General features: G+C 50.1%; 6 protein-coding genes across 6 annotated transcripts; 1 reads left to right on the forward strand and 5 right to left on the reverse strand.

Annotated features, from left to right (window-relative positions):
- Nucleotides 1-43: 43 nt before the first annotated feature.
- Nucleotides 44-1,433, forward strand: K444DRAFT_543969 (putative Delta(12) fatty acid desaturase; the record flags this gene model as incomplete). The annotated part of the gene is made up of 2 exons (XM_024876010.1): nucleotides 44-1,278; nucleotides 1,334-1,433. 2 exons carry the CDS (start codon nucleotides 44-46, stop codon nucleotides 1,431-1,433), a joined length of 1,335 nt encoding a protein of 444 aa, XP_024728727.1.
- A 1,642-nt stretch (nucleotides 1,434-3,075) lies between these two features.
- K444DRAFT_545530 (general substrate transporter) lies at nucleotides 3,076-3,561 on the reverse strand (the record flags this gene model as incomplete). Its single annotated transcript, XM_024876140.1, has 1 exon — nucleotides 3,076-3,561. A coding segment is annotated over one exon (486 nt), but the record flags the coding sequence as incomplete, so codon positions are not given.
- A 332-nt stretch (nucleotides 3,562-3,893) lies between these two features.
- On the reverse strand, nucleotides 3,894-6,367 carry K444DRAFT_620939 (uncharacterized protein). The gene has a single exon (XM_024881801.1). The coding sequence runs from the start codon at nucleotides 6,341-6,343 to the stop codon at nucleotides 4,394-4,396; it is 1,950 nt and encodes a 649-aa protein (XP_024728729.1). The 5' UTR covers nucleotides 6,344-6,367; the 3' UTR covers nucleotides 3,894-4,393.
- A 2,021-nt stretch (nucleotides 6,368-8,388) lies between these two features.
- On the reverse strand, nucleotides 8,389-9,118 carry K444DRAFT_620942 (uncharacterized protein). Its single transcript, XM_024881802.1, has one exon. The coding sequence runs from the start codon at nucleotides 9,088-9,090 to the stop codon at nucleotides 8,563-8,565; it is 528 nt and encodes a 175-aa protein (XP_024728730.1). The 5' UTR covers nucleotides 9,091-9,118; the 3' UTR covers nucleotides 8,389-8,562.
- Nucleotides 9,119-9,432: 314 nt separating this feature from the next.
- K444DRAFT_574626 (uncharacterized protein) lies at nucleotides 9,433-11,268 on the reverse strand. Its single transcript, XM_024877443.1, has 4 exons — nucleotides 10,725-11,268; nucleotides 10,489-10,677; nucleotides 9,929-10,434; nucleotides 9,433-9,882 (listed from the first exon to the last, which is right to left on the reverse strand). The coding sequence occupies exons 1-4, from the start codon at nucleotides 11,066-11,068 to the stop codon at nucleotides 9,551-9,553; spliced, it is 1,371 nt and encodes a 456-aa protein (XP_024728731.1). The 5' UTR covers nucleotides 11,069-11,268; the 3' UTR covers nucleotides 9,433-9,550.
- Nucleotides 11,269-11,792: 524 nt separating this feature from the next.
- Nucleotides 11,793-12,938, reverse strand: K444DRAFT_544990 (FAD/NAD(P)-binding domain-containing protein; the record flags this gene model as incomplete). The annotated part of the gene is made up of 1 exon (XM_024876097.1): nucleotides 11,793-12,938. The coding sequence occupies one exon, from the start codon at nucleotides 12,936-12,938 to the stop codon at nucleotides 11,793-11,795; it is 1,146 nt and encodes a 381-aa protein (XP_024728732.1).
- Between the last annotated feature and the right edge of the window lie 255 nt (nucleotides 12,939-13,193).

The raw sequence follows: 13,193 nt of genomic DNA on the forward strand, positions 1-13,193 counted from the left end.
TGACACCCCCAGACAGTCTCCCTCCTCGACTTCGCTCTCGTCCATGTCCTCTCTGGAAGAAATGGATGAGAAGGGATACGGAAAGCTCCTCGATACCTACGGAAACGAATTCGAGCTGCCGGACTTCACCGTCAACGATATTCGAAATGCCATTCCAAAGCATTGTTTCGAGCGATCTGGTTTGAGGGGGTTGGGCTACGTGGCTCGGGATATCGCCAGTCTTGCAACCACATTCTTCCTCTTTAACAAATTCGTCACCCCCGAAACCATTCCGTCCACACCAATTCGCGCTGCGCTGTGGGGACTCTACACCATCATTCAAGGTCTGTTCGGAACCGGTCTCTGGGTTCTCGCCCACGAGTGCGGTCACCAATCTTTCTCTCCCTCCAAGATTCTCAACGACACGACCGGGTGGATCTGTCACTCGGCACTTCTTGTCCCATATTTCTCGTGGAAGATCTCCCATGGCAAGCATCACAAGGCCACAGGACACATGGAGCGTGACATGGTCTTCGTTCCCAAGACTCGTGAGGTATACGCCAGCCGTATCGGAAAACTGATCCACGAAATTGACGAGTTAACCGAAGAGACCCCTATTGCCACCTTGATCCACTCCGTCGGACAACAACTCTTAGGCTGGCCATTGTACCTCTTTGGCAATGTCACTGGTCACAACGAACACGAGCGTCAGCATGAGGGTCGCGGAAAGGGCAAGGTCAACGGATTCTTCACTGGTGTCAACCATTTCAACCCAAGCAGTCCCCTGTACGAGGCCAAGGACGCCAAACTCATTCTCCTCAGCGATCTCGGCCTTGCTATCGCTATCAGCGTTCTAGTCACGCTCTGCAGAACCTACGGTTTCTCCAACATGGCCGTCTGGTATTTCGCCCCTTACCTCTGGGTGAACCACTGGCTCGTTGCCATCACCTATCTCCAACACACTGACCCCACGCTTCCCCACTACACCCCTGAAAGCTGGAACTATGTTCGTGGAGCGGCTGCAACAATCGATCGTGAATTTGGTTTCATCGGCCGCACTCTCCTCCACGGTATCATTGAGACCCATGTCCTCCACCACTACGTTAGCACCATCCCGTTCTACCACGCGGATGAGGCGAGCGAAGCAATCAAGCCAGTCATGGGTCGGCACTATCGCGCTGACGTTAAGGGTGGCTCCCTCGGATTCTTGAAGAGTATGTGGACGAGCGCCCGGTGGTGCCAATGGGTCGAGCCATCAGAGGGTGCCATAGGAGAAGGAAAGGGGGTCTTGTTTTTCAGGTAGCTTTAATCTTCCCTTAATTCTCCCAAAGCAATTGCTGACAAAAAAATCCAGGAACCGAAATGGCCTTGGTACCAAGCCGCTCAAGTTGAAGGAGGTGAAGCCCGCAGCTGGCAGCGCCAAGATGGCCATGGTTGTCGGTGCCGACGACTGAACGAACCAAAACTCATGACCGATGGGAGGGACTTGATGGCGTGCATTGCATATTTGCTTCGATTCAGCGGCTTTGCTGAGGGGGTGTTCTGGCGTCGCTTTAATGAATTGGGGGGTTGAAGATGGGTTTCCAGCATGGTATAATCAGAGATGCAAAAGGACGAAAAGCTCGCGGATAGAACTTGTGATAGACCCTGCCGCCGAGATACCATTAGAGTCTGGTTTGTATAGAAGCACCGAAAATAGAGTACATACCGCCTTTCAAGCTCGATTCGTCCTGTGTAAGCTTCGGTGGATTGATTTCGTACCTGGAATAAAGTCTGGATCTCGGGATTGGGACAGAACACGAGCTGTATCTGAACTCCCGGTCGACATTAAAGAGAAACACTCAATATAAGTGGGAATAATCAAAAGTGCTTCTGCACTTCTTGCAGAGAGAGTATCTCTCAAGTATGGGATGTAGCCCGGCAGTTCCGGGAAAGCCACAAATAATACCTACCGCGCGACGTGATCTTTCAACACGGCCTTACAACTCCACTCAACATTTCAACATTTATGTAGAAACCAGGAGAAAGTAGATATCATGAAACATGCAATGATTGAAGATTTGAAGATTGCAGTTTTTGAATGAAGACGAAAGCTTTGCGGGGCGAGCTGACTGACGCCTAAAAGCGGGGAACCTCTCGTATCGATTAGATCAGTCCACTTTCTTGCTATCAACAATCTTCGCTCCTGGAAAAAAAACGCAGGATTTTTCAACTTTTGCTTTGCGTCTTAAAATCGTCTTGTCTATACCATCAAAGATCCATGATTGAAATATTTGTAATACGCGGGGGGTCTGAGGAAGAGATATCAAAAACTATGTTTTGCGAAATTTAAAGAGATAGAATAAGCTCGGAGCCGCGTGAAAGGGGTTCATGACATATTAAATGGAGCAAGATTTCTTTGTACACGTCTGGGAATAAACTCTTTACCCGCCTTCCTCTTCCCGCCCGTCTCTCCGCCCTTAACCCTCTCCTCCACCTCCCCCTTCTTACAGCCCCTCCCTCTCTCACTCCACCCAGGCTCCACTGTCCCCCTTTGCACTAAATATATCCCCGGTAACACCTACCCTCTCAAACAAATCATCGATATCCTTAAGCTTTAGTTGGTTTGTTTTAGGGACAAAGCAGTAGACCATGGGCGCCCAGAGGGCGCAGAAGACGGCGAAGATGATGAAGGTGCGTCAGGCGATGGAGGAGATGGCGATGGGCGTCATTTGGACGACGGTGAAGACGCACAGGGGAGGGGAAACCTTAGTGGGGGTTTGGTTTGGAGTGTGAGAGTTGGAGAGAAGAGATGATCTTGGGACTACTAGATGGATGGAAACTTCGGAAGAGAGTAGAATTTAGAGGAAAGGGGGATTAGAGAAAACGAAGGATCAGTGAAAGGGAAGACATCAGACGAAGGCAATAAAAAGGAGAAGTAAGAATCAAAACTCACTCCAATTCGCAAAAGCCCAGCGCATGCCCCCTCGACCTAATCCTCGTCGTAACCCTCACTCGGAAAACACCATGGAATAGCCAACCAGCCAATCCCCCAAAAGATCTGAAAGATGAACATAAACGCCGCCACTGCATAAGCTGTGCTCCTCGTCCCGGTACTCAATAGTATCGAAACCATGGAAAAGCAAAGATACAAACCCATAGCGCTAAACATGAGCAGTGTTCTGCTGCCGAACTTCTCCACTGTCCAGAGAGGAATGCTTGGAAGGAGATGGGGAGGCGCCCTTGAATGGGTCCTTTTGCAAAGGAGAGACCGAAATCGAGCCAGTAGGCAATGCAGAGACCGATAATGGTTACCGTTCCTTGCATGTTGAGGAGTATGCCTCTGTTGGAGGGCTTGCACATCTTGTATTGGTACATGGGCATTGTTGAGCTGTTAAAGCCGTTCCCGATACCTGTGACGATTCGTCTGAAGAGGAGTTGAGCAAGGGTGGTAGAGGAGCCAAGGAGGACCGTCCCAACAATCATATTCGTTCCTCCTGCAATAATCATATTCTTGCGGCCGAGTTGTTCACCGAAGAAGAAGTTGAGGAGTGCTCCAGCTTCATCTCCAATGTCGTAGATAGAGGTGATTATGGCTTGGAGTTTGGCATCTGGTTGGTGGCATTCTTAGGCAAATTGGTTGTTGGCTCCTATAAAACCGCTCATAACTCCTTGGCCATATCCTAAGAGCAAGAAGCCTTGACAACTTGCCTCGATGAGAAATGTTAACCTGAGAGGTCTGTGTGAACGTTGGAGTTTGAACTTGCCTGTAACTGCCCAATTCAGAGCTTTGCGTCCCCCTCTCCCACCCCCCGGGCTTTCCACCCCAAAAGAGTTCCACATTAAATTCAATGTACTATGCTTGTTTGTACTTGTAGTCACAAAACAAAAGACACAACGCAAAGAAGTCACGCAGTTGTCTGACCAGATGGATCTTTTTCTCCTTCCTTTTGTTTGTTTTTTTATTTATAAGTCGTATTTATGCAAAAGCCAGAACGCATTCTCCAACACCTGTGATGCCGATCCAAAGCATACCGAGAATTTCGCCATGAAAGATCCTCGTTCGGAGCAAGTGAGGACCCATATTTGTCAACCTCCAATGAAGATTCCCACCTCCCCAAACTTTTGAGGGTTACCGAGCTGCAGATCATTTACAGCGAACGCCCCAGTTTCGACGTATGTGTAGAAGCTTGTACTCAGGGGGATATCGGCCGAGCGGTGATATGTTTGCTGACTCGGGGCAAAGATGAGATTGGAGATGCTTAACTTACGGACTCTTCGGGAAGATCGTTTGTACTAAATCCTTTCACGCCATTTGTGTCACAATTTGCATAGATCAGTAGCGCTTCAAGGGGTATCATATTTGCAAAGCTGAGCGCCCGCTCTATACAGCCCAGTATGTATTCAGTAAATACGTTCATCCTTCTCTTTCGCATTATCGTTCGTACTTTGGTAATATTTCACGCCGTGATGGGACCGAAAACCCGTGTTGAGAATATTGCCCATCATAATCCTCATCTGGGAGTATTGGTGCTGAGGGTTCAAAATGTTGCGAACTGCTGCCATTGCCGACATTGTCCTCCTCATCAGCTGGGGGACCCGACGGTGCGCTTGCCTCGGTTAACAATCGCCGCCGCTCAAGCTCTTGCTTGTCGTCAAGAGTTTGAGTATTAGTTGGCGTGAGATCCTCCAGTGCTGGCGCTGACGGGGCGAGAGAAGTATCCGCAGAAATGGCGGGACGGGGTGGGTAGAAGCCATTGGATAAGGCTGGGGGAGTGGCATCTTCTGCTCCGTACAGATCTTCTGGTTCAGCTGGTGGCATCAATGGAAGGACAACTGCGCTTGAGGATGAAGTGCTTGGGACGTCAATTGGGGGTTGACTAGGGAGTAGCCTTTCTTCAGCACGTCGTATTCGCTCTTTCTCACCGAGTCCCTCCTCAGCTTGTATATCTGGTGGTGGAACTGAGACATGGTCGTGTGCTGGAGGTGGGCCTTGTTCCGGGTAAAGCACTTGGTAGTCGTATGCTTCGTCTGGATAGTATTCGTGATTCTGGTCTTCGTAAGATTGGTCATAATAAGGATATGGGTATGGCTGGCTTGCTGGGTTTTGGCCAGGTTCGTGCGGGGGAAACGACTTCTCGCACGGCATCCGTTGTGTTGTTGCAGGCTTTGCTGACGATTCCACATTCCAATCACTTGTCTCCTTGGCCGAGCTCTGGGCCCTGCCCCGAATGCGTGCACTGTCAACAGTACCAATAATGACCTCGAAAACAGGTGCAACTACACCCTTTTCTCGCCTGATGTGGTCCGTTTCCACAATGCTCCCACCATAGGCAGCTACAATATTAGGGTTGTTATCACCTCTGACAGCAGAGGAGTTCCCATAGTTTGAGGCAAGCGACACAGTACCCAATCGAGGAAGATGGCGTTGTTGACTAGCAAGTTTTCCGCCGAGGTCAACAACAACCTCAACATAGTACTTGAAGCTGATCATTTGCCCGGGGACGCCAGAAATCGTCGGAAAGGCATCCTCAGGGACTCTGACTGAGGCATGGATTACCGCACTCAGAGTAACTGGATCGACCAATATTGGAGCAAAGGTCTGGGCTAGATCCTTCCGAAACATACTGCTGGACCCCGCAGATGACAGAGAAAGCCCACCAAGACCCGTTTTTGACTTTGGATAGTACTCTTCATGTTTCAATCTCTCAACTTCTTTGCCCTTGATGTCAGCAAAGAGGGACAGAGGTGGTGCAGAGTCGATTCTTCCTTGTCTGTAAAGCGTAACAATGATACCATGCATGCTTTTGATCGGTTTAGTGTGCTTGATAGATATTTTAAGGGGGAGGTTGTCGCCGGGCAGGCAACCTGACTTGAGTAACTGAATGGTGGCCGTTATCGTCTGGTCTTCTATAGAACAGCTGCTGCCGTTCTTGCTATCGCTCTTGCTATGCTTCGGGGATTGAGTGGATTTGGCACATGACGGTACAGGACCCAGTCTGAAGCTCATCCCTGTGCTGCTGCTGACAGTACTATCTGTGCTGGTGGCTGTACTAACAACACTCTGAGCCTCACTTGGTACTGGACTCCGAGGAGTTTGATGATGATCGATGGATCCAGCTTGACTATCCGACTCCTGTGGCAAAGGTGATCCTGCTTGTCGTGCTGCATCATTGACAGAGCCGGCATCTGTGTTATCCTGCGATCCACCCTCTTTGCTCTTCTTTTTCCTTCTCGCCTTCCTCGATATGGGCTCTAACGATATGACTCGGGCCTTTGGAGGAGGCATGGGGCCTATATCAACAGTCTCGACGAAAGAGATTTTGCGATCACAGCTTGACGCCGCAGCGATTGACGTGGGCCTCGTCATGGTCGCGGTGATCATGTAGGAGATAGTCCCCCTTTCAAACTAGCAGGACTATCAGCAAGGAGAGGGGCAGCAAGGCGGGAGAGGCACGACATACATCAATGCTCGATGGGAGGCCTTTCGAAGGGAACTCCAACTCAAAATTGAACCGGTATTCTGCAGGCTCAAGCCTACCCTCCCCGCAGAGCGTCTGCTCATCTTGAAAGAGCGATGCGTGTCCGTTGCCAAAATATTGTGTCCGCCGTGACGATGCCACTGGGCCGGTATCTGGCATTGGTTCGTTCGCCCCATTTGGATGCTTGAATACTCGCACAATGCCATGGAGGCAGACTGTTAGATGCGTGACTCGTACAGGCTTGACGACGGCGAGGACGACGGCACCCTTGACCAGGTCGCCGGGCGAGTACTGGCGATGAGGCTCGTCCGGCTCGATCTGGAAGTCGATCAGGTTGCGCGCATGCTTCTTCAGCGGCGACGTTAACTTCGAGAACAGGGACGCCCGGGTGGACGAGACGGAAGGCTGCTGCGTATCTGAGGAAGTGGCATTCGCGCACATGTCAGAAATTCCTGTTGTTGTGATATGTTCGCTGCCAAGAGCTTGACCGGTTGTGCCAAGGACGTCGGTCACGTACTCTCCCGCTGGGTGTGGACATGCAATGTGCAAACTCTGGGGCGCGGGATTGGGACTCGGTGCTGCTTTGTATTACAAACGCCCAGCACGTAGTCTGCTCAGCGCTGGTGTCTGCATGCGAATGATGGAGAGTTTGCAAGTTGGGGTTCAGAAGTACACGCGTTGCAGGTGGAGTGGGCAGGCGAGCGAGCAGTCGAGGGCTGAGAGCGACCGTCAGAGCGCTTGAACTGTTTGGCACGCAAGAGGGTGAGACGCTTCGCCGACACGGACAAGCGATCTTCGACCTTTTTACTGCTGGCAGTGGGATCAATGGCCTTGGGAGGCGGAGACGTAAGAAGAGGGAGGGAGCCCCTGCGCTCGTTGATCGCGCTGCTCGATTAGTCGGGGTGGTGCTGATGCTGATGCTGGTGCTGGCGCTGGTGCTCGTACTGTAAATCCACAATTTGCCGCCGGAGCGCTGGATGGAGAGTGAAGATCAAGGATAGAGGATGCCCTCTGTCCACCCCACCGAAGGAACGCTCTTTTCTGTTTGTATCTAGTGTAGTCACGAAGGGGGCTGAGTCCAAGTCCGACGAGCAGGAGTTGCTAGCTCGCATGCGCGTGAGGTCTAGAACGAGGCTGCATGCGAAGGATGGATGGCGCTGACGGAGGGAGGCAAGCTCTTCTGGTCTTGGTCCTGTCCCAGCATCCGGCCTCTGGAGGAGTTCGAATTGGAATTGGGACGACGCATCGCCGTCCTGGCACTCGAGTAAGTTTACGAGCCAAGTACCGTGGTGCCGTACGGATCCGTATGTTTAAATTGTTCATGAAAGCTTAAGTCGCCGGGCTGGGCACTTGCTCGGGGAGCGTATTGGCGGCACCGTCCTGGCTCGCATGCACTTTCCCTGCCCTTCTTCGACGGACCCTGCCGTCCTCGAGATCTTAATACTAAAGGCCTCGTCACTTGCAGCAGCTCCAGCAGTCGTCAGGCCGCCGAGGACCTGAAAAGCTTCGACATATGCTTCGCGGCCAAGGCCAGGGCCTTGCGTGAACACAAAAGACGAGGACGAGCACACGCCCCTGCACACTTTGCCCCGCCGCCGCGGGCAGCCAATCTCAGCAGCTGCACGTACCCATTATCTGATCCGATCCGCCAGAGATAAAAAAGCTTGACTGCAAAGTGGCGTCTGGAAACGCGGCACGAGGCTAGTCTTTCCTCCAGTATTGTGACACCCGAGGCTGTGCAACAGGGGCTTGTTTTGTTTTGTTTTGTGCACTTGCAACATGTATTGCTTGTTTCATCACTTACCACTTCACCACTTCACCACCTCATCACTTCACCGCCTCACCACCTCACCGTCTCACCACCGCTCCATTGGCCAATCAATGCAGCTTGCGGGGCCATGAGTCAAGTGGGATACCTGGCCTCTTCAGGAACATCTGCTGAAAGTTATGTATGCTTGCATAGCGCTAGAATCTATCCGCATAACAGCTAGTATCTGTCAATGATAAGGCCAAAGTTAATGTCGCCGAAGGAGAACAGCAAACCCCAACTTGTTATAAGGCCAACATCCCGTGCCTCCCTGTTCCTGGCGACTATTCCGGAGTCCTGTCCGGATCCTCGAACTCACAACTCCTTCAAACCTTCACCAGGAACATACTCATCTCCACATGCATTCTGCATGATTTCGGAAGTCTGGTGCCTGTCCTTGGTCAAGTCACCGAGCATACATTCCAGCGCCTCAATGTTGTCGGTCCACCTGGTCGCACTGGTCTTCAAGTTCTTGACCTCTTCCATCTTCCTCTGAACCTCGGCAGGATCGCTATCACTGTAGCAAGCCAATTCCTTGTCAAGAAGATCAGCCTCCTTCAACAGTGCATCGTAAGCCTCGAGGAGTGCCTTTCTGCCCATTCCATTGCCCTCGAGCATCTCGTTGTCGTCTTCGCGTGTGGCCGTCTCCTCCTCAATCTGTCTCTCTGTCTCTGCAATCGAAACGACCAGCTTGCTCCCCTCAGCCTTGAGAGTATTGATTGTGTTCTCCTTCAATTTCTTTGCATCCGACGTGAAGCACCAGTACCAATTGCCGCTGCCAATCTTCTCGACTCGGATAAGGTTCTCGTCCTGGAGGCCTTGGAGGACGTCCTTGACTTGCATAGCGTTGATGGAAGCTACAGCTGGAAGAATCTTTTCGAGTTCTTTGAAGGTGAAAACACTCATGCTCTCTCTGAAGTAGTCGAGGATCTTTTGCTGTTTCGCTGCAGCAGGTAGGTTCTTCGGCGCCTGGAACTTGTCAATAAAATGCGATCCAGATTTCAAAAACCCGCTTACCATAATTTTTTTTGGATCTTTTGGCGTGTAGGTATTCTTGGGTCAATGTTTGTGTAGATGTTGTGGGGTTGATGGCTGGGTGGAGTTGTGATGATTTTGCGGTTGACGAGATGGATTCACTTTTTCACTCGCGAGTTCATCTTCAGTGTATATTCACCAAATTGACTCCTCGCCTCAATCACCCAGTTTGATTACGCCCTACACACCAACACAACTCAATTCTCGACTTCCCCTTTACTGATTTATTCACTAGGTCGAAAATATTCCCTGCAGTAGAATTCAACATCTAACCTAGAGCACCTGGTAAGGCGAAATCTAGTACAACAACCTTGCCTTCTCCAACACTTCTGCTCGTTCTCGTAAATACTGACAAGACATCAGATACTTCCAGACGCTGCACATCAACCAAAGGCTCGCCATCGTACCCCTCGCTCCTCCAGATCGGCTTGATGCTCGCGCACTCCCCGTCCTTCCGCGCCAGCATGATTTCCAAGCTCGAATCGGAATTTCCTGGCAAAATGAGATAAACGTTGTTTTTTCGATCAACACATATGCTTCCTCTGGAACCCGTTTCTGTTGGCTGCGAGAAGCTGGGAACAATCTTCTTGGTCCAATGTCCTTCTCCAGTCAGCACGTAGCAAGCAAGGAGAATGTAGTTCCGCACCTGCGACATCTCGATAATAAGCTATCCACTTCTCCTCTCCTTCCACTTTCTCTCGGTTCAGGGCCCAGAAACCTCCTTCCCAATCTACGCCTTGCCCTTCCTGATTCAGTATTCCACTATGCATGGGTATTTCAAAGACCCTTGCCCCATCAACATCAGGCTTTATTGTCCTTCCAACTCCAGCCTCTTTGCTTCCCAATACCGCCAGCACCCTTCCGTCCGAGCTTTTCCATGCCTCACCCATGTCTTCGGAGAAGGCATAGTTGAGATCATAGTTGTTCTCAGGCCCGTTCGGTCCAGCTTGCTGCTTGTGTGCATCTGCCGATGCTGAAGCATCTACCTGGACGAAGTTACGGTAACACCATGAGACGTGGAGGCGAGGCTGCCGATAATCTAGACCATTTATGTACGGGCTGTTAGCTATACCTGTGAGGTATTGACCGAGATAAACATATTGATGCGTGGTCGAGGAGTAACGGTACAGGATATCGGATCCTAGACCTGCTCTGCTGCGATGTTAGCAAGGCGAGTAAGTGACGGGTGAGACTGGGGGCACTCACTGGCCAATTCGATATGTAAGGAGAAGGTCATCGTCAATGTTCACAAATCTCGGGTAAGTAACCTCTTTCATCAGGTCATTTGCAGCTATACCGGGCAAGAAATTCTGGGTCTTCGTGAAAGTCGAAGCATCCCAAGCTTGTGTTGGAGCTGCACCGGCTACATCCAGCTTCGAAATTCTAAGTCTCAATCTTTCTAGAATCAGACACTATAGCTCGTCGAATGGTTTGTTACTTACTGGTCGCAATGATGATCAAATGCTACATGGATAGTTCCATCTCCTTTACAAACCCCTATTGAAATGGTATTATGGCCATCATCAACGATTTGTTTATAGTCTTCAAACAAAATAGTTTGCCACGCTCTTGTTGTATTTGTAACTCCAGCTCTTGAAACTTGTCTTCGAGCTAGATTTACATAACATCCATCTTTTCTCTCTCCGTTAATCTCGTCTGTGTAAAAAGCGGCATACTGCCATCCGTTGATGGAGGTAATAGCGTTCTGTTGGAAGGAGTTCGCGTTGATTCTGTGCTTTCTCGTTGGATCTCTTCCAAGAACAGAAACAACCGGCTCTTCAAGCATGATTCTGCTATTCGAATCGTGAAAGGAAATAGAATCCCTCTGAACAAGTAGCGTGATGGCAATACAGTATGTCCTTGGAGTATAATTCAGATAAAAAGCAGGGCCGGATCAACTCGTGTGCAGTACCAGAGGTCTTCCTTCAGATTCGTCGTAAACTATCTCTGTTCGAACACATACTTCAAGATGAAGTTCAAAGCGAAGTCTCCAAAAGGTTGAACAATCCACGAACCCCACCTTCTTCGACATTTAAGAGACCCCGGACTTCGGAAGAATACCCTCCGAAGCAGCCTATTCCACAGGCGGCGAACGGCAAAACCCTTCAATATTCCCGAACGCCCACGCTCCAATCACCACCCGTGACGATGTTCAAGATCTACATGCACGGTTCAACCGTACAGAACACCAGTATCCAGATCCACAAGATGATTTTATTGATCCCCAGTCGTAACGAAGAGTAGCTTCTAAACATTTGTGGCGGGTGAGAGTGTGGTTTGAACAGGGCGCGCGTTATGGAATGAATAAGTTCTCAAGAATTTCTTGTCCGATTTTCGTCTTAAGTACTGAGACGAGAAGGAAGTTAAAAGTAAGTGAGTCTCAACCTCTTTTAGCGGGATAATAAATTAGATTTCATCTGGTCTCGGACCTCGCTAGAGCCCCTTTTTATAACCCCTGAATCTCCTCCGAAGTAAATCGCCTTACACCTTCTCTCTCTCATTATCAAACATCAAAGGGAAGATCTCGAAACCGAGTGCATCTCCACCAATCTCTCCTCACTCTCCTTCACTTCCAATTCCCACTCACCATACCTCTTCTCATAAAATCCCCCAACGTCCTCAAGTCCCCAACTTTCAATCCACTCCGCCAAATCAACCGCATCTGCAAGAGCAGAATTCCCACCCTCTCCACCCAGGATAGGCGCCGCATGAGCAGCATCGCCTATCAGCAAAAGCCCCCTCTCAGCGAGGCTCTTCAAGTCATCCAATGGGATAAGAATATCCCTCATAAGCCAGTGCAAGATCCGATCACCTCTTATTTTGTCCCCATCGAAAGCATCTTTGATCGGATTTTCCAACTCCTGTAGCTTGGAAGTCTCTGCGAAGAAGAGCTCTGAGATATCAGCTGCCTGCTGCAACTCTCGGACGGGTCGATGAAGTTGGTCATCTTGGTGAGCTGGATGGGAATAGATGTAGCTGATATCCACCCCGACCTCACCTTTGCCTCGATCATTAATCGAGATCTGCAGTAGGACATCGCCTTTCCTTGTCTCAAGGACATTCCCACCTTCGAATCTTGGTTCATAAATTTTCTTAAAAGTAGTATGGTCGATATGCCGTGTTCCTCTGAAGACGACATACGGCAAGATATTGAGTTGCGCATCGGGTAGTAAGGCTTTCCGAATGGGGGAATGAACTCCACTAGTATCCACTAAGAAGGTACTCCGTACTTCATCCTTCTCTTTGAAGCTCAGAGCAAGTTCTGCTCCCCTGCTTTCGATGTCTCCGAGCACGTGCCCCCACTGAATATCCAATGACTCCCTCAGAACACCTTCCAATCTTCCACGATGAGCTCGAAAAGGGACCCTCCCCTTCAAAGCATCTGATCTTGTTCCACTCTCAGGATAGACCAAACCCCGTCCTCCATTTAGACCGTCAACAGCCACTCGCTGACAAAACGTAGACTCATCCATCCCGAGGACTTTCAGCAGAGCCTCGCACGTCCTTGGTTGCAAAGAAATTCCATAATGGTGCCGAGCGGGAGAGGGGCTCTTCTCAAAGAGAATGGCTTGGATGCCTTTGTTCTTGAGGCATCTGGCTAGAGTCAAGCCACCGATTCCACCGCCAATGATGTGGATTGTAGGGAGAGGTCTCATGGCGACATCGATTCTGCTCGTAAGAAATTGTCGATGGAAGCAGTTGAGCTACCTGTTTCGATATATGGGAGATTGATAGTGCTATGAGTCGGAATGATTGATAATTCCAGTAGAGAAAACTTGGAGGAAGATGGGGACCGACGGAATACAACTGGAGCTAGTACTAGTGTTGGGAATATCATTTGGGAGCACACTCATTAAAGGGGAGGATCTATTTACACCGTACACAGCGACGTAGACCGTCTATCCAGCTGC

Source organism: Hyaloscypha bicolor (assembly GCF_002865645.1).
Source record: "Hyaloscypha bicolor E unplaced genomic scaffold K444scaffold_182, whole genome shotgun sequence".
NCBI classification, from domain to species: Eukaryota; Fungi; Ascomycota; class Leotiomycetes; order Helotiales; family Hyaloscyphaceae; genus Hyaloscypha; species Hyaloscypha bicolor.